The sequence below is a fragment of the Rattus norvegicus genome, chromosome 10, assembly GCF_036323735.1.
Source record: "Rattus norvegicus strain BN/NHsdMcwi chromosome 10, GRCr8, whole genome shotgun sequence".
Classification (NCBI taxonomy): domain Eukaryota; kingdom Metazoa; phylum Chordata; class Mammalia; order Rodentia; family Muridae; genus Rattus; species Rattus norvegicus.
Window position 1 is genome coordinate 105,663,464 of NC_086028.1, and position 23,850 is coordinate 105,687,313.

Consider the following 23,850-nt stretch of genomic DNA (forward strand, 5'->3'; position numbering starts at 1 on the left):
AGGAGGATTCATAGCAGCTGATGTGTGGAGCCTAATGAGAAAACCTTGTCCCCTGCCATGCCCCTCAACCTGTGAATTTTTGGCTAGCTGCTTCCCAGACTGAAGAGCCTGGAACCCCACCTGGGTCTTGAGTGGTAGCACCACACCCCTTAAGTTCTCAGCACTCTCTTCAGACTCAATGAAGTTCTCTACTCTGAATATTGTTACTTACAGTATAATAAGTATTGATCAAAGGCACATCAGTGTCTAGCTCTGCTGGGAGCTGTGAGACAGAGCCAAACAAAGGCATAGACCCTAGAGCTGTGGATGCACTGGGCTAAAGCTACCCCTTTTCCTCAGCATGTGTGTCTCTTTGATCCCTACTGTCCCTGCCTGCTTCAACTATCCTAAAGACAATATTAGTGTTGCCAGAGATGAAAGCCTGGCTCCAATTATCTCTTACAGGCATCACCAGACTGGATGATCAGATATTTCTGAACAGGAACCCCGGCGTTCCCTCTGTGGTCAAATTCCACCCCTTTACACCATGCATAGCTGTTGCTGACAAGGACAGCATCTGGTAGGCCTGGCTCTGGTTCACCCTGCTGTCTTCTCTCTCTGTTGCTCTTATGAGGCCACCTCGTTCTGGACTCACCTAGGCTTCATTACTAAAGAATAGGCTGGGTACACGGTTTGTTCCTTGCCTGTTCTGCAGAAGCAAGTGGGTGACAGAAGATTCCAAAGAGAGAGTGGAGTTTTGTTTTGGGATTTGGTTGGTTGGTTGGTTGGTTGGTTTGGTTTTGGTTTTTTTTTTACATTATGTGCATTGATGTTTTGCTTGCATGTGTCTGTTTGAGGATGTCAGAACTCTAGAGTCAGACTTACAGACTCCGACTATAACTGCCATGTAACTTGAGCCACCCTGGGGTTGCTGGGAATTGAACCCAGGTCCTCTGGAAGAGCATCTGGTACTTTTAACTGCTGTGCCATCTCTCCAGCTCTGAGAGAATAGAGTATAATTCATACTGGGTTCTGACCTGGTGAGTGAGGAGTCTGCCCATTTTAGTGGGTTTGTAGTTTATACACTGCCTGTAGAACTACAATTGTTTTTCTTCCTTGTTAAGTTGTTGTAAACTATGTATAGCAGGAAACTGGCCATCTGAACCATGTACTGTCAGTACACTTGAATTCTATAAAGGCCAACCCACCACCCCCTTCTAGAGTATTCTCATCTCCCATACCAAACTTCCCAGTGAGCAGTAATCCTCCCCTTGGGTGCCATGAGCCCAGCCTTTTTATGTCTGAACATGATGCCCCTAGGGACCGCCTGAGAGTAGAGCCTATGGTGTTGGTCCTTTCCTCACTGGCTTCTTCCACGTTGCCTTCATGGTTCGCTCTTACTGTAGCATCTTCAGCGTTCCCGCCTTCTCCAGGCCTGGCAATACTCTATTGTAAGGCTCTCCCACATTGTTCAACTGTCCAGGGAACTTGGTGTGGGGATCTCTCAGGTCCCTCCTTTTAGAGATGGACTGCCGCATCATAGTCTTCCTCAGTGACCATACTGTATCTCTCCCACCCACACTGTACAAGCTCCTCAACTCACACTGGCCAGTTTCTGCTCTTCTCTGATTGCAGCCACCCACAACGTGAAGCCATGCCCCATTGGGGTCTGGGTGGTATCTCCCTAGTGACTGTCTTTCTGTCTTCACTCTTTTTCCTTCAAGTTTTTGGGACTGGGAGAAAGGAGAGAAACTGGACTACTTCCACAATGGTAACCCTCGGTACACCAGAGTCACTGCTATGGAGTACCTGAATGGGCAGGACTGCTCCTTGCTGCTGACAGCCACAGGTGAGTAGGACTGCTGTGACCTAAGCCTGGGACGTGTGTGAGAGAAAGGGCAGGAACATGGGCAACATGTTGGTCAGGGCTCTGGGACCATCTTCTCATCAAGCGTTCCTGTTCCTTCCATGACTAGAAATAGCATGTCAGCCTCTGCTCTCCTAACCTTCATGAGGGACCCATGGGAGTCCCAGATAATACACGAAAGCAAAGGAGGACATTATAGGACATGTTCTCCAGGGCCCATGATGCCCTGCACCCCCAACCTCTGGCACCATCAGCCCCTCTCCTTGCACGGCCTGAAAGGCTCCCCCTCCAGGTTCAGCCATCTTTTGTAGGCCAGCTTCCATCTTCTGAAGGGGATGAGAAGCGTTTCCGAAACAGGAATGGCCCTCACTGGATGTTCTTGTTTTGTTTTGGTTTTTCACCTGAAATGTCTTAATATCATGCTCATTTTGAACAAGATGTTTTCCCTAGGTTGCAGTTGCTTTGTTTTCTGTTTTGTGTTGTATCCCTTTGTTTAAGACAAGGTCTCCTGCAGCCCAATCCAGCCTCAAGCTCACTGTAGAGCTAAGGATGACCTTGAACTCCTGATCATCTTTGTCTCTGTCTCCCAGAATCTGGAATTACAGTTGAGTAGTACTCTACCCCCATGTTAAACAGTGCTGTGAACCGAACCCAGGGCTTCATGTTTGCAAAGTAAGCTCTCCCAGCTGAGCTACATGCCCGGCTACAGTTGTTCTAACACTTTGACAGGATCCCTGGATCAGGGGAGAGTTCATTGGTAGGGCGCCTTCCTGGCATCACAAAGCTCTGTGCTATGTCCCTAGCACCACAAAAGCTGCAAAAACAAGATCACACCAGTGCTGATGACCTCCCACTGATGTCAGGTAGAAAGGTGACCTTGACACTAACAGAGGTGTCCTGAGCCTGCTGTTCTCTTAAGTGTCTAAGCCACTAAGACCATTGATTTACAAATACATGGTTCATTGTTCACACTTAAAAGGAGAACAACTTGCTTCGAAATAATCCAGCAACCTGACAGCCCAGCCCTAAGTGATACAGTTGATGCCTGGAGGCAGGGCTCAGATAGCAGCCAGTGGTGGCAAGGGGCTCTCAAGTCCAATAGCCCAGGACACAGCAAGCTGCCATGCCCATGCCCACGCCCACGCCCACTGGTGAGGGAAGGGCAGTGAGTGGTGCTGGCTCTCCTGCTGAGAGAGATAGATGCTCTTTGAGAGTGGTGGAGGCTCGCTCACCCACCTTAGTGCTTATCCAGGTCGACCAGTGTACCAGACACTCAGCACTCACCAAGGTCAGAGCCAGGCCAGAGACAGAAGATCCTGGTGGGATATGTAATCACTGTAGGGGTCACTTGTTGCTAGAGTACATGGCTCATGTATGTTAGGTGCATCAGAGACCAGCATCTGTTGAGCTGCCTGGAGCCTGGGTTTTATGGCCTTTCAGGGGCTTCCCTTGTCCTTGCAGACTGCTTAGTGTCTACTCCTCATTGTTGTAGGCAGCCTGCTCCCCAGGGCACTGATGGTTACACCCATGTGCTCACTTTAACAGCAGCATATTCTGGTGATAGGATGTTGAGCAGGAGTGCCTCCATCTTGTTTTCTTGTTTGTTTAAGTGTTTGCTACACTGACAAATTGCCCCATTTCCTTTTTAAGTGAAGACATATGGTCCTAAAAGACACTATCTAGCAATGCCACCTCAGGACCCATGGTATCAGTGCTCTCCAAGAGTGGCCTATGCACAGTGGGGTTAGGGACCCTCAAGGCACAGCCAGGGCTAGAAGATAGGTGAGGGTCAGATTGAGAGTCATAAGGCACCAAATGGGAGGAAGTGGGGGAGAGGAAGGAAGAGGAGGAAGGAAAGGCATCAAAGCGGCTGCAGTCATCCTTTCAGGAGAAGACAAGGAAGCGCTCCTGAAAGCAAGGCAGCTGGGGTCTCATGTGTTTTGGTCTGGAGATCCCAGCATGTGTCCTCTCCAGCCTGAGGTCTGGCTGGGCCTACAGAGGGCCAGTGGCAGAAATGGGTAAGGGTGAAGGCTGCAAGCTTTGTCCTCTGCAAAAGGCTGAGAGCCTGGACCAGAGGAGAAGGATGGAAAGTTCTCCAGGTCTCACCCTGCTTCCCTGCTACAAGGAGAGCTGGGAAGGAGGGCTAGCCATGCCACCAAGCTGCTGACGTGTGGCCTGCGGTTTCTGGGGCAGGGGAGGAGGATCTACCGTGGCCCCATCTCCCTTTACGGCTTCCTTTTACTGGTTGCTTATATCAGCGTAGCAGGAACAGGCATTGAGAACACGGTAGCTGTGTTGTGCAATCAGGGGTAGGCACGGGTTTTATTGCCTTCTCCTTTCCTAGACGATGGAGCCATCAGGGTCTGGAAAAATTTTGCTGATTTGGAAAAGAATCCAGAGATGGTGACTGCGTGGCAAGGGCTCTCAGACATGCTTCCAACAACACGAGGTAAGTCAGGCTCTTAGACACGCTGCTGACAGCATAAGGTAGGTCTTGGCTCCTCAGAAGAAGGCCGTGTAGAACTGTGAGAAAGAGTTCTGATGCCTCCAGACACCTGCTCAGTTCTGAGGTCCCAAAATCACCCCAAATCGCTGCTCCCTAGAAACCACAAGAACAGGGGACCCTCAAGGATTCCAGTGCTCTGCCGTGTTCTCAGTGTGGCCAAGTCACAGGCAGCAGTACAGGCGGTGAGATGTGGATTGGACTGGTGCCAGCAGACTGGCATGGCGCCCTCTTTGCCAGCTGTGTTCTTTCCCAGGACCACTGAGTAGTGATCTGCTTCTGGTGGTGGACTCTTGCCACACTCATACCTGCCTAGGATGGAGGGAAACCTGAGTGGCTTCCTTGTTGATGTCTCGGCTGACTGAGATGAGGAATGAGTGAGGCCCCAATGGTCCATACAATGTCAGCTTTTCCCAGGAAATGCTCGAGGACTGCTCCCGTGACTGGCCCTCAGTCATGCTGGGCACGTGCCTCCTGCATCACTGAGGACCGGGGTGCAGAGAACCCATGTATGCACACAAACCAGCTCCTGCCCCCATGGCTTCCCAGTGTACCCCACAGATATGTTCAGCTTCTGACCATGCCTGTGCCTGTGTACAGAGCTCGTTTACAAACACTTGGCTCTGATGGAGGCACATGCCCATGTGAACAGAATGACCTTTTAAGAATTCCTGGGTTGGGGATTTGGCTCAGTGGAAGAGCGCTTGCCTAGTAAGCGCAAGGCCCTGGGTTCGGTCCCCAGCTCCGAAAAATAGGAAAGAAAAAAAAAAAAAAAGAATTCCTGAGAGCTGAGCCAAGTTGCCCACTGGCCATCCTCCTGCCTCAGTCCCTCGGTAGCTGGGAGACAGCACGTGCTATTGCACCTAGCCAGAGCTCTTGCTATGTTGTACTTGTCTGCTCGTCTCCGTCTGGGCACTCAGCATTGTATGCTGTGCTAGAGCATCCAGGTACCCATGGCCTATATAGAACCTCTGCTTCTAGGTGTTCTGACTTAGCCTGGAGGCCCCTGAAAGGTGACCTGCTATTTATGTCTCAGAGTTAGAGAAGATGTATTTGGTGTACAGAGATTCTAAGACCCTGTTGTCCTGTGATTCAATGCCATGAATGGGTGGAGTGTATAAGGTTCTGGGAGAGCACAGAGCTCATCGGAGAATTGTTGCAGGAACCTGGCCTTACATGAGTGAGGGGGATGCCCCATCCTGCCTGAGCCATTGTTTGACATGGTGACTCCACTGTTTCCCAGGAGCTGGGATGGTGGTGGACTGGGAACAAGAAACTGGCCTCCTCATGAGCTCAGGGGACGTGCGCATTGTCCGGATCTGGGATACCGACCGGGAGACGAAGGTCCAGGTAACCACTACAGGCCCCTGCACAGACCCCACTCTTTACCGTGCCTAAGCCTTCACACTCACAAAACAGACCCCTCATCAGTCAGTGACTGCTATCCCGCTCTCTGTGTGGGGGAGGCAATGGCATCTCGCTGCCAGGTGAAAAGCTGATTAATTACTCCTGGATACACATTGATCATGGCACTTTGACCTGAGTTAGTTACAGCAGTAATTAAGGTTATGCTAACCCAAGTTATTTCCAGATATTGTTTTCTTCATGCAAATCAGGGAATATCAGGAATCAGTAGGGTGAAATATCTTACATGAGTACAGTTAACTGTTTGACATCTGCGTCTCTCTCCTTACCCTGGTGCTGTGCAGAAGGCAGGGCCCTGTGTATGCTAAGCACCTCCTCACTGCCCATGAGCTGGAATTTGGCCCCTTACTTAGACCACGTTTTATTTTCAAGATTGTTTGTTTGGGGACATAATTCTACCGTGTTAGACCAGTCCAGCTCCAAGTCTTCCATTTTGATTAGAGTTGGTTTTGCCTCAGATACCTGGGCTTCCTTGCCAGAGTCCAGTTGCCTCCTTCAGGTCCAAGGCAGGATCACAGGTCCTGTAAGGACAACACACACATAGCTGAGGGACGTCTGTCTTCCTGGTGCCCAAAGACACAGAGCACAGACTAGGCCGCAGCACTCTTCAGCCTGCCCTGCCCAAGTGGAGACCTGGACAAATCATGGACCTCTCACAGAACAGAGGGGCAGAGCAGGCTGGAGTGACGGAAGCTGGTGAGACTTGAGGCCTGTCTACCAGCACCGGCTAGACGCTTCCATGCATCCTCAAGCCCCATAATGCCGCCAAACAGTTAAACACTGTCTTCCAGGGTCCCTGTCCCCACAGGGAGATGGTGTGGGGTTCCTGCAGGTACAGAGCTCCTTGGGTGACATCATGTCAGCTGCAAAGGCAGGAGTGAGGCTCTTTCACCACCTCCCCCATTCACACCCCCTCCCCATCCCGTGGGTTCCTCTCAGGCTCACCCCATCTGATTAGAAAGCACTTTTCCCTCTGAGGCCATTTCCAGCTCCAGTTCCTTCTTGCTTCCATTCATCACCCCTTGCCCTTCTGCAGTATTTATGGCCACCACAGGGAGCAGAGAAGCCTTTCCTTAGTGCTTCCCTGCCTAATTAGGGGTTTGAGGAGAGAGCTAACGAGGCTCCCTCCCTGCCAAAATGTGCTTCGTCTTTCTTTTCAGGAAAGGGAGAGATTGCTGGAAAGTTTAATTGGCACTGAGAGCCAGGCATCCCCACAGTTGCCTTCCAGACTGTACCCAGGCACAGGCTCAGGGCAGACGCTCACGCAGATCAGGCATGACTGATGCCCTGTGAGCCCTGCACTACCCTTGGCCCAGTTCCTCCAGCCTGTGATAGCCTTGCAGGTGGAGACCAGTTTCTCAGCCTGAGAGAGCAGAGGATATCTCCACAGAACATACTTCAGCCAGCTTGAGGCTCCTCACTGCTCTCTTTTTGGGCTTAGGACATCCCCACGGGGGCCGACAGCTGTGTGACAAGTTTATCTTGTGATTCGCACCGCTCACTCATTGTAGCTGGCCTGGGTGATGGCTCGATCCGTGTCTACGACAGGAGGATGGCACTCAGTGAATGGTAACTGTCACATCTCCCCTCTCCTTACCTTTCACTGTCTGGCTTCTTTAAGCTGACCCCACAGAGATACAAACAGTAGCCTCACTAAACTGCCATTGAATGCAGGACCAGGAGGTCTTCTTCATCCCAAAATGGCACTAAGACTTCAAGGCTAGAACTGGGGAAGTAGAGGCTAGAGAGATGAGGGGGGTGGCCTAGGACAGCCTAACTAGTGCCTCCTTGCTGGATGTCCTCCTGAGGCTCAGCCCAAGGGCAGGGCTGCCAGCTCCCGTTCACACCACTCCTCCTAACCCTACCCTGAGCAATGGGACAGGGCTGGGCCAGTCCTGACTACACCTTCCTCCTTTAGCCGGGTCATGACTTACCGAGAGCACACAGCATGGGTGGTAAAGGCCTACCTGCAGAAGCACCCTGAGGGCCACATCGTGAGTGTGAGGTAAGGAGTAAAATTTGCTGTGAAAACATTATTTTCCCTCCATTTAAATATGTCTTCGGTGTTTAAATAGCTAGGGACTGTTGGCATTTCAGGGCAGTAATTGACTCTGCTCTGTGACTGGCCAGCAAGGTCAGAGTGTGGAGCAAGAGTGGGGGCTGGGCTGGGCTGGGTTGGGGGGCTGGGCTGGGTTGGGGGGCTGGGCTGGGGGTGTTGGGGGCGCTGAGCTGAAGGAAGAGATGCACAGGCAGGTGTGTCCCTCGAGCAGGAGAGGCAAAGCAGAATGCATTGGGTGGCACATCCCCAGCAGGCCACCTTGTCGCCAGCCAGCCTGTGCACATAAATTCAGGCCTGCTGCTCAGTAAATACTGTGCTGAGAGCAGCGAATCTTTATTTGCCTGTTAAAGAGACAGCAGAGCATAATTTACTGTCACAAACCCACCACTTCTTCAGAGAGATGCTCTTCTCCCTTGTCTGTGGCATAAAGCAAAGCACAATTCTTGGAATGGACACTGAAGCAGAAGCCATAAGCCTAAGCCAGGTGATCTGGCCCCCTGTGGGGCTGAGCATCCACCAGGCCCCTCTGCCCTCTTCTACCTCATGGACTCTGCCTCATGAGCTGCAGCCTGCGATGACTGTTCCTGTCCTTGCTTGTAATCCCTTCTCTGACCCCGGTGTGTCCTGCTTTGTGAGCATGGCAGCTCCCTTTAGTCAATCCTAGTCTTTTCTGGCTTGAGAGGGACAGCTTGATGGGGACCCCAAGACCAGTGGGCATGATGTGGTGATCTGGGCTCCACCTGTTGGCCCTTGGAGGGGTCCTGGGAGTCTGCATAGCTTTGGCCTTACCAGCGTGTGCAAGTGGACATTGACACTTTTCATGGCCAGTTTCACATCCTTCAGAGTCAGGTGCTCCCCCTAGGGGCTCAGGTAGTATCCCTAAGGATGCCACCAGCAGGCATCACCCTGGTCCTCTCTCGCAGTGTCAATGGAGATGTGCGATTCTTCGATCCTCGGATGCCTGAGTCTGTGAATGTAATGCAGATTGTGAAGGGGCTGACAGCCCTCGACATCCACCCCCAGGCAAACCTGATCGCCTGGTAGGTACCCTGCCTCCATGCAGCCCCTACTTCTAAGCAAAAGTCCCCTTGAGAGTGCTCATCCCTTGGCTCTGTCCTCCACAGTGGCTTTGGAAGAGGGTGTAACTTTACTACCCCGAAATAAAAGCAAAAGAAGTCTGTGTGCCTTAACCTGCCCTCTGTGCATCTCGGGACAGGCCTGGTTCTTCCCGGCTGTAACCAATGAGCAGTCACTTCCTGCCTCAGGGTGACACGCAGATGGACAGCCTAGCCTGTGCCCCACATGCTGGAACTCTCAGCCAGCACCCTGGACTGTCTTTCTCCTGCACCTCAGGGAAACAGAAACTAATATCCTGACCGTCTTTCCCTCCCTACCACAGTGGCTCCATGAACCAGTTCACAGCCATCTACAACGGCAATGGGGAGCTGATCAACAACATCAAATACTACGATGGCTTCATGGGCCAGCGAGTCGGGGCCATCAGCTGCCTGGCTTTCCACCCACACTGGGTCTGTGCCTTCACTCCTGGGTTTTGGGGGTGGGTGGAAGGGTAACCCAGGAAGCTGGAGTCCTCCTTCCTGACTCCAAGAACATAAAGAACTGAGATCTACTATTCTTGGGGTATCCAGAAAAACATTGTCCGGCCCCTAGAAACCAAACCCAGTTCTTTTTTTTTGGAGCTGGGGACTGAACCCAGGGCCTTGCGCTTGCTAGGCAAGTGCTCTACCATTGAGCCAAATCCCCAACCCCCCTAAACCCAGTTCTTAATGCTCAGGTAAACTAGATAACACAGAGGGAGAGGCAGCTAGTGTCCTCTGGTGTGGGGAGCAGTAGGACAGTGTCGCTGAACACTTGTGTCCATAATGTAATCACGCAGATGGATTGTTGGATGGTTAGCATTTTGCAGAGCGGGCTCCACAGGAACCTGTGTGTAGCATGTTGAGGTGCATAGCATCAGATTCCCAGAACCACCCCAGGGGGGCAATCCTGAAAGGAAGCTGCAGGGAATTGTGGGTAGTATGCAAATCACCTGTAATGCAATTTGGATGATGTATCATTCCTGCTCGAATCTGGCAGTTAATGACCCTCATTTCTGTGCCTGTGTGGAGTTCAGAGGTGTTAATCCTCACCCCCACTAGAGCTCAGCACAGAGCACAGGCAGCCTGCACCCCTTCCTCTGGCTCTGCCCAGTGCTGCAGCTCCTACCGCATCACAGGCCCTGCTCATGTGCTTCTGCTCTCTCCACACAGCCTCATCTGGCCGTCGGAAGCAATGACTACTACATTTCTGTATATTCGGTGGAGAAGCGTGTCAGATAGCGGCACCTCGGACTCGTGCCAGGCTGCAGCCACCCTCTGCTGTACATAGCGAACCAGCCTGCACTGCTCAGGATCAGTGCCCACCTCCCACCCACCTGCAAACCCTGGCTCCTGGCCTGGCGTGGCCAGCTGAGGAGGGGCTTGCACATCCTCCCTTCTGTCTTCACTGTAATGTGCAGGTCCAGAGCAGGGGAGGGTTTGACATGGCTTCCCATCGAGAACCAGGACCCAGGCACCAAGGGCCTCCTCAGTACAGCATGGTCCTTTCCTGCCCTGTTTCCTTCTGAGGTTTTACAAAGGAACACATTTGATTTTTCCATGCGATCAAAGCATTAGTCACAGAACAGACAGCACCCTGGAGAAAAGCTATGTTGGGGCTTCTGAGGGCTGTGGCCCAGCCCCTCAGAGTAGGAAAGTAGATGGAAGCAATTGAGGGAAGAAGAGGGGGGAGGCCTCTCCTGCTACTCAAGGTATGGAAGTGTGAGCCTGGCCCTCCTAGAGCACTGAGGCAGTCCAACACACTGGCTATGTCATGGTGGTATGAGGAAAGGGATCCCCGTCCTGCACAGCTAGAACTCTGAGGTCCAGTCTGGTTCCCTCACATGAGCTGGTGCAGGAGAGGGTCTGGTTCTGGGCAGATGAGGCAGATCTGTAGTCAGCGGCTGCCTACCTCTGCCAGGCACATTCTGAAGTGCTTCTCTCCCACAGGCCAGTAACAGTGGCCACAGCCCTGTCTCCTGCTTGTGCCACACACAGGCACACACACATGCAGGCACACAGCGTTCCTATCCATGCTTACATGGGTGTCCTGGTCTTCCTGCCTGTGCACACTTGGGTGTGCATTCGTGCAGGCCCACAGTCTCCCCTCCTGCACATATATGGGCACTGTGGCCGGCCATATGCACACGCATGCTGGCCTCACCAGGTTCAGAGACTACGCTGGACCCAGAGGCTCGAGGGCAGCATCAGCTGTGTTGGTGTGACTGAGGTTGCATGATGCAGTCTGTGTTGTGGAGGAGTTCAGCAGTGTCCTGGTGTGCCTGACACGTGTCTGTGCACATGCAAGTGAGGGACACTGCATTGCTGAGCAGTTGCACACAAACAGGACACAACACAATGATGTTTTGAAAAGCATTTTACGTTTTCCCTGGGAATCAGGATCTTTCAGAGGAGGACAAGCGCCCACAGGAGCCCGGGACACAGGTTGGGACAGCTGTGGCAGAGGCTGGGTCCCTGTGCTGTGCTTGGTGGACCTGTTTTAGCCAAGAGCATCTTCCCTGTGGAAGGATCCCTACAGGCCAAGCAGGGCAAGCAGGACGGGTAGGCGCTGGTGCTGCCCTGGAGATGCACTCTCCCAACATGGAGGAGCTTAGAGGAAGTCATCCCCTCAGTTGGGCCAGACAGCAGTGTGGCGTCAGGACGGCCCTAGAACCACCTGACTTGCCACCTTCTCAGTTCTGCAGAGTGCTCCAGGGGGTGGGTATCCTTGTCCAACTGGTGATTCAGTTCAGCAGCGAAGGGCCCTGGTGGGCTGGGTCGCTTCCCTGCCCAGTGGAGCCAGCGTTTGCATCTTGCCCAGAGGCTGGGCCTTCACAAGCCTGATGCGAAAATTCAATCATGAAGCTAACCAAGGCTCGAGAGAGCGCTGACCTAGAGTTCATTGTCTCTATTTATTTTACCAAAATGAGAGTTGAAAAGGACTGACAAGACACAGGACTGCAATGGTGTCCAGAGCAGTGACAGCAGCAGAGTGTTAATAAAGAATAAAGCCGTGAGAAGTCGCTGCCCTTGCCAGATGAGAACGGTGGGGTGTGGGTGGTCCAAAGGGCTGTGCAGTCATGACTTCTGCAGTCCCTGGGCCCCTGGGCTGGGATAGTCTTGCCCAAGACAAGGCCACTGTATCTAGCCCTCCTGGGTCTGGGTGGAAGGGAAGATAGGCCGGTTGCCATGGAGACATTGAGGCATCGTGACTGGGATTCCTGTGCTGACTCTGGGCTTGCCATTAATAAGGTTTCCCCGCATTTACCCGAACCAGCTTCCTATGGCTGTCCTGTTTCCCTTTTAGTACTCTTGCTTCTCTCAGCAAAACCAAGTGCTCCTGGCAAGGGATGGGCAGAGGCATGCAGCCTGTTCTGGGGAAGACAGGGCCCAGCTTTGTGGTCCTGTGAGGGGCAGACAGCAAACTATCTATGGGCGGGTATCCATAGGCCCAGGGCTCCCTCAGCCGGTCTCATGCCGGTCATTGCACCAGGTTGGGCTTCCACCACCCACTAAGGATGTCTACATCCCCATCCTTGGTCTCAACAGACCCACTCCTCACCTGGCCAGGGGAGTTTGACCTCTTGGGTCCTACTGGTCTGATTAGAACACACATGTTTGTGTAGGGGCGGGAGCGGGAGACAAGGAGGTGGCATCAAGCGGCCAAGAGCACATAAGGAAGGGAAGAGGATCTGGAGAGCCGAGCTGTCCTTACAACCCGTATTTTGGAACTCTGACCTCCCCTTCCCCCAGCACCTCAGCATAACAGATCTTCACACAGGTTAAAGTGAGATCATGGGCAGCAGTGACCCAGTCTAACTGTCCCTGTGAAAGGACAGTAGGACAACGACCCACAGGCATGGAAATGTTGTGCAGGGGCAGAAGCAGTCTAGACACACCCAGGCTTTGATGCTCCCAAGCCTGCTTACCCAGTCAGTGTCAGTAGTCACTGGCCACTGTGGTCTGGTGTGCTAACACTGCCAGCCAGTGGCCTGCCCTTGGAGCTCTCTCAGCCCTGCTGTCTGCCCCTGTTTCACAGAGGCAAGTCACTAACTACAGTGCTGTGAGCTTCAGACATCGCATCGGAACTTCCAGAACAGCCAACATCATCCTGTGGGCCACAGCACCAGCTGGAGCCAGGTCTGAGGTTCCCTGGCTGGGAGAATGAAGAGCTTTCTCTCCACTGCTGGTCTACCATGGCCCCCTTCTGCAGTGATCCTCAGACAAAACAAATCTGCTGCCACCTGTATCCCGGCCTCTATGCCCCAACCTGCCCTGCTCCCTCCATCTCTGAGGAGCCTCATCCACTATCCCATTGCTGCCCAGGCCTCCCACTGGAAAGAGAAAGGTGATACGAGAATGCCCTACATACTACAATGCTGCTACAACAGAGATGGCCAAGGGCTGTGGGACCTCCTCCATTACCACTTTGGGTTCAGAAACATTGTATAAGTCACCCATGTCCTGGCATGACACCACGGGTCCTACATGCTCTACCCACCGTCTCCTATCAGCCTGCACAGTCTCCCCCCTCTGTTAGCCTATGTTACCCCAACTGTAAAGATAGGCCATTTTAAGGGTGATGGGAAAGAGTCTGCTCTCCACCCACTCCTCCCACCCATCACATGGAAGGCTACATAGCACATTCCGAACAGACCAGGGCTCTGCTAGAGTTTCAAGAATCTAACCTCCAAAGGTCTCTGAAGCCACCATGGCAGCCCCTTGGTACTGCCGTGCTTTATGTACCCGCTAGGCCTAAGAGATCAGTATCACCGGGGGTCAGCATCACTGAGGGTCAAGTGCCCCTCAAATGTATCTAGGGAGGACACGACTACCAATAGGGCACACCCCACAAGCAGCAAGAACTGGCAAGTCTTCTGGAGGCAACAGAGCATCTCATGACTTTACAGTTGCTCCCCAGTGGTGTTGGACAGACCCAGCTGAGAGCCAAGTCCCCTTTCAAGAAAGAGTATGGCCTTTACCCCGTGGTCTCAACCCTAGGAGGCAGGCTCAGGGTTACTGGCATAGAGACAAGATACAGAGCCTCTGACCTATGGGCCCAGGGCTCCCTGCATAGCACTGAGGACTTTTAACTCCTTGTGGGGGCAGGAGTGTGGAGAGGTGTGGCCCAGAGAGCCACCATGCCCCTGCCTTTCTCCAAGGGTTGAAGTTTGCCCTGCAGAATCAGCCTTCAGCCTGCAGGCTGTGCTCCAAATGCAATGTAAATATAAGTATAGAGAAGGGGCACTAGCTGCAGCCAGGGCCTTATCCACATGGGAGTGACTGCTCAGCCTCAGGAAGTGACTACTCCAGGCCACCTGTATCACAGTGGGGATGAGACAAAGACAGACCTGAAACCAACCCAACCACTGCGCCCCAAAGCCTACTTTGTGGTGTGGGTGTTGTGTAAGTGGAGCAGAGACCACGTGAGTACATGCTGTAGGCTAGCAGCCGCATCCTTGTGGGAGACAAGGTGTCCAAGGGAGCTTAGACAGGAAGGGTCTACATGGCTGGATTCAGGTCAGGAGGACCCGGAGTTTGTGTGTATGTGGTGTAGCGTGACCTGCCAAGGGAGAAGATGTCTAGGGTTAGGACAGCATCTTCCCCCAGCTTTGGGCTCTGAGCTCAGTTTCCCTCTGGGAAGGGCCCAATGATGCTCTTCTGTGAAGCCCAACCATCTTCAGGACCCACCCTGCGACCTGCCAAGGAAAGGAATAATCTCTCTCCTCCACTCCAGTTCTACAGAGAAAGTAACCATCCAGTGTCCAGAGCCCACATACAGACTTATTTTTAATTGTTTTGCTATTTAATAAAATAGATTTGGGGGAGGATGACACACCAACAAAGAGCAACTTGAAAAGATTAAGATGCCAGTTTCACTTAAAGCAGCAGCAAAATAATAAGATGTCTAGGAATAAACAGAGATTGGAGACGTACAAAACAACACATCCAAGAAACCTGGGGATCTGAGGAGCTGGAAAGGTCTCCCGTGTTCACAGATCACGAGACCTAATGTTGACTGGGGAGATGGCTCAGTGGGTAAGAGCACCTTCAAAACTGGACACAGTGGTACACGTCAGTAATCCCGGAATTCCTATGACAAGATAGAAAGCAGAGACAGGAAAATCCCAGAAGCTCAAGAAATGCAAAATAAGAGACTGATTTCAGGTTTGTGAAAAGACTGCTCAGTGGGTGAAGAAGAATCTTCAACCTGAATGTGGTGACTTATGTCAAGAGGATGGAGAATCAGGCCTGTCACTATTTTCAGGCCAGCCTGGCCTGTAGTATGAGATGCAATCTAAACGAAGATGTAAAAAAGTGAAAAGAGCCCACACACTATATTAGCGCCTCTAATCCCAGGCTTCAGGTAGCCAAGTCAGGACAATTGTGGACACGACTAGCTTATATATCTGAAGGTCAGCCTGGGGCACCATAATGAGCCTCTGTTAAACAACAAAAAGATGTAGAAGATAACCTGATCTACAAAACTGAATAAAATATTTGTAAATCATGTCCCTGATACAGGCTTACTAGCCAAAATACATTATAAAGGCCCAATAAACGAAGATCTTTAAAAGAAATCCGTATAGAACTTGATCAGACATCTCTCCAAAGAAAACAAATCACTAGCCAGCACGTGGAAAACGTCACTAGATAATACGACCACATTTCTGGGAGACGCCATCTCATACCAGCCAACACGACTTTAATCTGAAGATGGAAAGTGGCTCATGTCCACCAGGACGTGAAGGAATCATAGCACTTGTGCACTATGGTGGGGAGTGTAAGAAGGGGTGGGAGCTGCAGAAAGTGGTTTGGTGTCTCTTCAAGAAGTTCAGCTCAGAGTTACGGTACAACCCTGCAATTTCAGGGCTAAATATAAGTCCCAGGAAAACAAAAGCTCATGACCGCGTAGAAACCTTGGAGGGATATTTACAGGATGTTGTTCATAAGGCAGAAACCACCTAGATGGCCACCAGTGAATGAATCAATGAACGTGGGGTGAGAAGAATCACATGGTTAGCCCCCTTCACCTCTTTCCACCACATAAGGACAAAGCATTCAAGGCATTGTCTTAAGAGGCAGAGCCTAGGTTGACGCCAGCCACTGTACCTACTGAAGCCTGGACTCCCTAATATCCAGAATCGTGAAAAATGTGTGTATTCTTTATTTTCATTAATGTTATTTGTTTAGAGCATATGCCTGCCTGCACGTGTGTGGGCATGCACATGCCATGGAGGTCAGAGGACCTTGTGGAATCCATTCTGTGGGACCCAGAGATTGAACTCAGATCATGAGGCAGCAAGGTCCCTTACCCACCTGAGCCACCCCACCTCCCGGCCCTCTACTCTTTGTGATCAGTCTCAGATTGGCCGGATTGGGCTTGGTTGTTGAGTCTTCTGGCTTTAGTTTTGGTATTTGAGATAAGATCATGTATGTGGCCCAGCCTAACCTCAAACTCTTTTTTTTTTTTAAAGATTTATATATTATATACAAGTTCACTGTAGCTGTCTTCAGACACACCAGAAGAGGGCACCAGATCTCATTACAGATGGTTGTGAGCCACCATGTGGTTGCTGGGATTTGAACTCAGGACCTCTGGAAGAGCCAGGCAGTGCTCTTAACCACTGAGCCATCTCTCCAGCCCCTAACCTCAAACTCTTAATCCTCCTGCCTTACCCTTCTGAGTTCTGGGTTTACAGGCGTGACTCTGTATCACACATTGTCCCTATGAGATGCAGTCAGCTTGCGCTGGACTATAGTCCCTGTGTTATCAGCCAAGACTACAGACCCTGTGTTATCAGCCAAGATTTTCTCCTACACAGCATCTGGTTCACGCAGGTAAGGCACCAAAGGCTATGTCACCCCTCATAGCTACCAAAGCTACCAGGTTAGCTGTCCATGCTAGCCTGTCCCCTACCCCACGCCACACTGTCCTGCACTGTCATGTCTGATGATCATCAGGCTTCTGGAATCAGGTGTAACCCCCTTCCCTAACCACTAACCCCAAACCCCCCCCCACTTTACCACTTTTTTTCCCCCTGACACGCACACATACACCCAAGCCAGATCAGGGAAGACCACAAATGGTAGGTACCAAATGAACCAGTGAGTAAGTCACTGGTGGATAAACGCATGAGTTGGGGAGGGAATGAGCGAATGAACAAACTAGCCTTCTGTTAATCAAAAGAGTGAGGGGTGAATGAATAAGCTGCTTCACCAGATCTAGGCACATCTGTGACAGGGCCTCAGCATGAAAGTTACTAGCGTTCACAGAAGCTCATCAGCTGCCTGGCCTGCAGCGCCACCGTGTGGTTTCAATAGGGACTGCTACTAGCCACACTGACGGCATCCTTCAAAGATGTGTGCCCTGAATGCCAGCCAGCATCAACACTAAGTACCCAAAGTATCAAAGAGATCAAGAGGGGTGCTTTCCTCTGCCCCCCAGCTCCCTCAGAGCAGCCCTTCCTCCCCCAGAATTTCCTCTAGAAGGTCTAGCATGTACATGCAAGCGATCTGTCGTTGCTGGTAATCCAGGCCATGTTGAAAGCAAGCAGGTGTCTGCAGCATCCTTACTGGGCAGCACCAAGCCCTGAGCTCAGGCCCTATCCTTGGGATTTGCTGTCTGCTTGCTGACTCCACAGTGTTCCTTCTCGGGCTTGTCTCATATTTTCTGCTACTTGCGTCGCTGCCTCCTTAGTCTGAGCTTCCAGGGCCCTAGGACCACTGGATTCATTGCACAGCCCTCTCGCACCTCCCCCTATAACTCACCTATAGCCTACCTGTTCTACCTGTGGCTCACCATGCAGTGTGTGGAACTTACAGCTGTGGCCCCTGCCTTACGTTCCCCAGTGTCAGCTGATACCCATGAATGTCATACCCAGATGACATGGTGTCAGAGAAGCACTTGTTTAAGACAAGGGCCCATTCCTCTTCCAGCGTGGCCAGCATAGCCTCAAACTTCTGGCCTCTAGACCCTGACGTTGGCTTGGGTAGGCCTCCCATGCTAAGTCAGTCATTCCTGACTCAGGTAGATTGTTGGCTTCAACTGGGCCATCCAGAGCCCTGCTGAGGCCTGAGAAGGTGAGCTGCCCTTCAACTCCTTCCTGCTTTCCAACCCTAGATGGCTGCTGGCCCAGAGAAGCTGACACAGTCCCAAGAGTCACAAGAAGGAGTGGCTCCCATGCCCGCCAACTCTTGTTCCCTGCTAGAGGTTGGGGTCATCTGGACAGAAGCAACCACCAGTGCCAGCAACACACAGGGATTACACTTACATACAAACTATCCTCAACAATAAAAGGACTTCCAGGTGAATCACTATCCCTGAACTCAAGCAGTATTACAGAGGAATAGTGATAAAAACTGTATGGTATTGGTACAGAGACAGCCAGATAGACCAGTGGAATAAAATTGAAGACCCAGAAATGAACACTCCAGCTATCCTCATACCACTTCCTCTTGAAACCCTCCCTGATCACCCACTCCCCTCGTATCCCCCATTGCAGACTGCCTGTGAATGGCTTGGCACTGTGTCAGCCCCACTGCTAGCCGATGTTGCAAAGCTGGAAGTCATGGAAGAGATCCAAGTTAGATTCCCTATAAGAAACTTTCTGGAGATGGGAAAGGTGTGTTATCACTGTCTTAGTCTGGCCTTCTTTCACTCAGCAGAAGGCGGGCTCAATGGAGACAGTACACAGGCCTGTTCACAGCCCCACCTGCGGACCTACAGCCTAACTATCCCCTTTCACCTTTCCACCTATAACCTGCCTGCATCCTGCCTGTAGCCAGCTTGCACCTCACCGCTTGGTGCACATTGATTGACAGCTCTGCCCCTCCCCTGACCTCATGTTACCTCAGTTGCAGGCCTGCATCTGTGGCCTCTGTGTGCTCTCATGGCTCTTGTGGAAGCTGCTGTGCTGGAATCCAGGGATGGTATTCCCCAGCCTCCATTCCTGCAACCCTTCGGTGATTTCGAAGCACGTGGTCCTCAGCATTAAATAGCCTCTAGGTGAAGTATCCAACCCAACAAGGATGCCTCTGTTGGCTCAGTCCAGTTCCAGAAACAGCCTCACTCAGAATCCAACACCGGTTACCCAGTGCAGCAAAGGCTCTGTGGCAGCATGGATTGAGTTGTTTGTCCTATAACGCACGCTGATGGGCTGGAGAGATGGTTTAGACCTAGCTCCTCTAACAGAGGCATACCCCCCCCCCAAAGATGGTGAATCTTAACCATCTTTAACTCCAGTTCCAGGTGTGTGTGTGTGTGTGTGTGTGTGTGTGTGTGTGTGTGTGTGTGTGCAAGCAGTACTCAAACACACACAAAGCCTCATACAGATGATCTGACCTCCAGTACTTCGTGTTCTTAGTTGAAATAGGGCTGTTGTAGGTACAGTTGGGTTGAGGCAAGCCTTAGTCCAATGTGATGATTCTTTATAAAGAAGATTTGCACGCAGACAGTGGGAGATGTGGTGTGAAGGTGGAGGCAGAGATTGGGGTGATGTTCTGCCAGCCACGCAGCCGAGGATCACAGTATGTCGCCTTTGGAAGCCAAGGAAAGCCTGGTGTGGCCTCCCACAGACTTGTAGAGAAATTTGCCCTCTTTATTCCTCTGACTCTTTCAACGATTTTGGTTGATGACCCCAGGGCTATGTGACAGGACACTCGCTTCCTACCCTGCCTGGTCTGGCTTCTGGTTAAATCCTGGTCACTGCCTGGAATAGAACCTTTCTGGAAAGCAGAGTCAGGCAACCAAGGAACAGCTCAGAACGGCACCAAGGTGGAGCTTGGGGCTGTGGGGTGGGACGCGGGTGTCTGCCAGCACCAGGAAGATTGCATTTTTAGAATGACATACAAGGGATTTTAAATTCTCAGTTCAAGGCAGAGTGAGAAAACCAGGAAACACGTGGGGCTGCTAGAAGAGAAAAGCCAGTTTCCTGTGGCAGGGCTGCTGTGCCTGTAGATCACAAGCAAGCTGTACCCTGCAGGGTGCAGGATTATGGGGCGGACTGAATTCTCAGTCTCTGCAGGTCACCTGTGTAAGAGTTGGAGCAGAAAACCGGAAGTTACTAGGACAAAGAGGATGAAGGACCCCTCTCACACCAGAAGCCCTGAACCCCTCTGCACAGCTCCCTTGCTTGCAGGCCATACCTGGGGCAGCATCACCCTCAGACCTGACAGAAATGAGAACTGGCTGAGTCCTGTCACAATCATCAGACACACACACACACACACACACACACACACACACTCACACACTCACACACACGGTTTTGCTTTCTGGCTGGATAATATCAGGAAGATGGATTCAGAGGCCACAGAAGCATAGCCCTGGCCCTCTGAGTTCATGCAACTGGCACATACCCTGAGCCTGAGCCCTGGACTCCAGCATCAGCTTCCCTGTATGTGAAAAGTCCAGACAGTTGGCTTGCCTGTCACTGCCTGGTTTCACTGAGATGTGTTACCTCCCTGGCATAACAAAAAAGAAACAAAACAAAACAGGTTGGGGGGGGATGGTTCTCCAAAAGAAAGGTGTACTAAAGTCAAGCCACAGGAGGAAGTTGCTCCTTACCTTTCTTGTCTCCCCAGGGAGCAGCTGTATGTGTGCCTTTTAAAACAAAACCCATCAAGGACAGCATAGAGCAGAACAGGCTGGTGTGGGCCTGCTGTTTCAGGAGGTCGTACTTCTCTACCAGAGTAGCTCTGACCACAGCAGCAGGAGTGGAAGCAGCAGCCATCCACAGTGGGGTGGATCAGAGGGCTATCAGAACCATTAACCCTCAAAGGTCTGTCACCTCCCTCATCACTGCCACCAAGGAGGAAATGGATGTTCAAACACTTGAGCCTCCTGGGACCACTCATACGACATCACAGTAGCTCACGTTTCCCAAAGAACCCGAGGAGCTTGTCTGTGAGGAACCTTGTAGACTGGAGAGAAAAGTGGGAGATGTCATCCAAATGGGTCCCCTATTCCTCAGAGACCTGGGGTAGGCAAGGATGGGTTTAGTTACCAAGAAAGATGTCAAGCTTAGAGCAGCAGGCAGGACAGGGGCTGGGAGGGCCTCTACTCATTGTGAATGATTTAGAGCTGAGGGTGACGGGGTCAACAGGCCAGACACAAAGTATCTCAGTAGCAGGCCAGGGAGATGCCCACCCCCACCCCTGACCACCTGAATCCCTAAACCCATGTAAAAGCCAGCCACCATAGGAGGCATCCCCAATCCCAACATCCCAAAGAGAGATGAGAGGTACCAACAGGAAGATTCCTAGAAGCCCAGGAGTCAGCTAGCCTAGTGGATGTAACACGCAAAAATCCTCCTCAGATGAGGTGAGGGTAGGACCCAAGGTTGTACTCCGACCTCTACACATACATAGTGGCGCTTACACGCCTGCACTCACATGAACACACACACACACACACACACACACACACACACACACACACTTTAAAAAGAAGACCTCAGTGGAAAGCCAAGAACTCTCACCTGATTACCAAGTGCAGGCCAGGGCCAGACGGCAATGACCTACTCAAGTGTTATGGGTATGTTCCCTCTGCCTTCCCGAGGCCCCAACAAGTACCATTGCAATCACCCATGGGTGTGTAACACCCTGAAGCTGGTAAAAACAGCCACAGCTCATTCACCTCACAGTTGTGGGGTTGTGTGGAGCTTGTGGAGAGGCTCATCTCTGCCCTGCTGACCTCAAGCTGTGGTTGGGGCTGAAACACACCACCATGAGTTCCCTCTTAGTTGCTTGTCCTGTGACTGAGATAAAAATAACTACCAGAGACTCTAAAGAAGAGTTTCCTGTGGTGAAGCAGAGCGTCAGCGTCTTGGCAGCAGGAGCTGTGGAAGAGGAGCCTGCTCACATAATAGTGGACAGCAAACCAAGATGGAGGACTAGACCAGGGACAGGCATAACCTTCAAAGGCAGTCACCAACACCCATCTTCCAACCTAGCTCCACTTTCTAAAGTCCCCACACCCTCCCCAAATAGCACAGCTGCAGAGTATTGTGGGGGGCATTTCACAGGCAAACCACAACTAGTCCTGACTGGCTTCTTTCCAGGTTGTGTGGCCCCTCTTGGCTTGATGGCTGAGTTTCAAGAAGAAGCATACAGAGGTTCCAGAAAGGACCTATTCTGCGTCTGTAACCTGGACACATCATGATGGTCCTAATCACGGGCTCACTTTGAGCGGTTAAGTCACAAACTCCCTCCTGGGTCAGCTTTGTGTAGCTGGGGCCTGGTGAGTGCAAGGTTAAGCTGCGTCAGCAGAGGGCGATAGAACTGCAGGCAGACCTGGAGGCGGGGAGAGGGGTGGGTCACGGTGGAGGGGGCGTCCTCTTTTCCTCCGTTTCCACCGCCTGAGGGAGAATGGGACAGAACTTCGCCCCCTAGCCCCTTTTGGGACCCAGCACCCTCTTTTTTTTCTCTAGCCCTGCAGTTCCCAGTGGACCCTCTTTACAGACCCTCACCTTGCAGTGTTTTACTCACGTGACTAGCCATAGGTAGCCCTACAGCCATCCTCCTTCACACACTCCGCCCCAACAGTCTCCCCAGCTTGGGCACAGTGTTCTCCCAGGCACTCAGCAGCTTCCCACGGCTCTTTCTTGGCATTTGCTATTCATGTGTTCCTTGTGTTCCCGCACACGCTTTGGATGGCTGCAGGTCTCAGGCCTCGGTGTCAGTTTCCTGCACAGGTGAGCAGTCCAGCTTCCTGCTCTTTCTTGGACAGTGCAGGCGCATCAGCGCAGAAGCGGTTCTACAAGACTTGCGGTATACATCCGACCTTGGCATTGGGCTTGAATATGCTACTGAGCATCTTGCTGTGGGAAATGGGTGTTCTGCCCATGGCATGTGAGCGTTGCCTAAGGAAGCTGCTTCCACCGGCTGGTGATGATAAAGGGCCACCTGACATAACATGGGGTCCAAGTAGCTGCAGCAGGGTCATAGCCAGTGGACCCATCAGTGTGCTGGGGCATTCACAGCAGTCACCAGGTAGCTCAAAGGTTCCAAAGCCCTAGCAGTAAGAAGACCAGTGCTCCCTGGCCTCTCTGAGGGATCCCTCCTGTCTCACAGCTAGAGGACCAGCACTGCTGCAGGCCAGAGCCTTTGCTAGGTGACCACTGGCTCCCGAAGGTTAGGATGGTGATTTGGGGTGTAACACAGAGGTAGAGCACTTGCCTAACACAGAGATCCTGGGTCCTGTCCCTCGCACCAGAGAGAAAAATGTTAGGACTTTGATGGAAGGGCAGGAACCATGAACTCCGGAGAAGACTGGATTTACAACATTGGCCTTCCCAAATCACATGACCCCCTCTCCAACCAGAGGGGCTTGGCAGCGGCAAGTGCATGTAAAACGAATGTGTACTCAGGAGTCCCCATCCTCCTCCTGGACCTCCACAGCCACCTTTTGTTGTGATGAGGCAGATCGTAGGGTTCAGGCACATGGTGTGACACGGCAGGAAATGGCTTGGAGTAGGAATTGGAACAGTTCCTCTAAAGGACTAAAGAGAGATGGCTGTCATGGCACCAACATTCAGGAAACCTGCAGCAGGAGGGTGGTGAGTTTAAGGGCTGCCTGAGCAGCTCGGCAAAACGTAGCCTCAGAAAATAAAAAGAAGCAAACAGGAAAGACTTCATGTTCTGAGAAGACACAGGTTTCTGTCCTCTCCCCCCTTCCTGTTCTGGTCCTCTACCAGTGGGGTGTGTGTGTGTGTGTGTGTGTGTGTGTGTGTGTGTGTGTGTGTGTGTGTGTGTGTGTGTGTGTGGTGTTTCTTAGTTTGGGTTACTATTGCTGTGATGATACACCATGACCAAAAGCAAGCTGGAGAGGAAAGGGTTTGTTTTAGTTGGCTTATACTTCCACATGGTCAATCATCAAAGGAAATCAGGACAGGAAGCAGGGACTGATGCAGAGACC

General features: G+C 51.8%; 1 protein-coding gene and 1 long non-coding RNA gene across 3 annotated transcripts in view; one reads left to right on the plus strand and one right to left on the minus strand.

Annotated features, from left to right (window-relative positions):
* The window catches only part of Rptor (regulatory associated protein of MTOR, complex 1), a 298,474-nt gene extending 286,521 nt beyond the window's left edge, over positions 1-11,953 (plus strand). Inside the window, exons 26-34 of one of the 2 annotated variants that reach the window (NM_001134499.2) lie at positions 445-559; positions 1,704-1,828; positions 4,191-4,295; positions 5,593-5,699; positions 7,216-7,343; positions 7,693-7,779; positions 8,757-8,873; positions 9,233-9,362; positions 10,104-11,950. In NM_001134499.2, coding sequence (NP_001127971.2) covers positions 445-559; positions 1,704-1,828; positions 4,191-4,295; positions 5,593-5,699; positions 7,216-7,343; positions 7,693-7,779; positions 8,757-8,873; positions 9,233-9,362; positions 10,104-10,172 — 983 coding nt within the window. In that variant the 3' untranslated portion in view covers positions 10,173-11,950. Of the gene's footprint in view, positions 1-444; positions 560-1,703; positions 1,829-4,190; positions 4,296-5,592; positions 5,700-7,215; positions 7,344-7,692; positions 7,780-8,756; positions 8,874-9,232; positions 9,363-10,103 lie in introns of both variants that reach the window. The other variant, XM_039085689.2, reaches the window with a different exon arrangement.
* A 6,479-nt stretch (positions 11,954-18,432) lies between these two features.
* Positions 18,433-22,033, minus strand: LOC134480917 (uncharacterized). Its single transcript, XR_010055916.1, has 3 exons — positions 21,413-22,033; positions 20,500-20,855; positions 18,433-20,396 (listed from the first exon to the last, which is right to left on the minus strand). It is a non-coding gene; the product is annotated as an uncharacterized LOC134480917 (long non-coding RNA).
* Between the last annotated feature and the right edge of the window lie 1,817 nt (positions 22,034-23,850).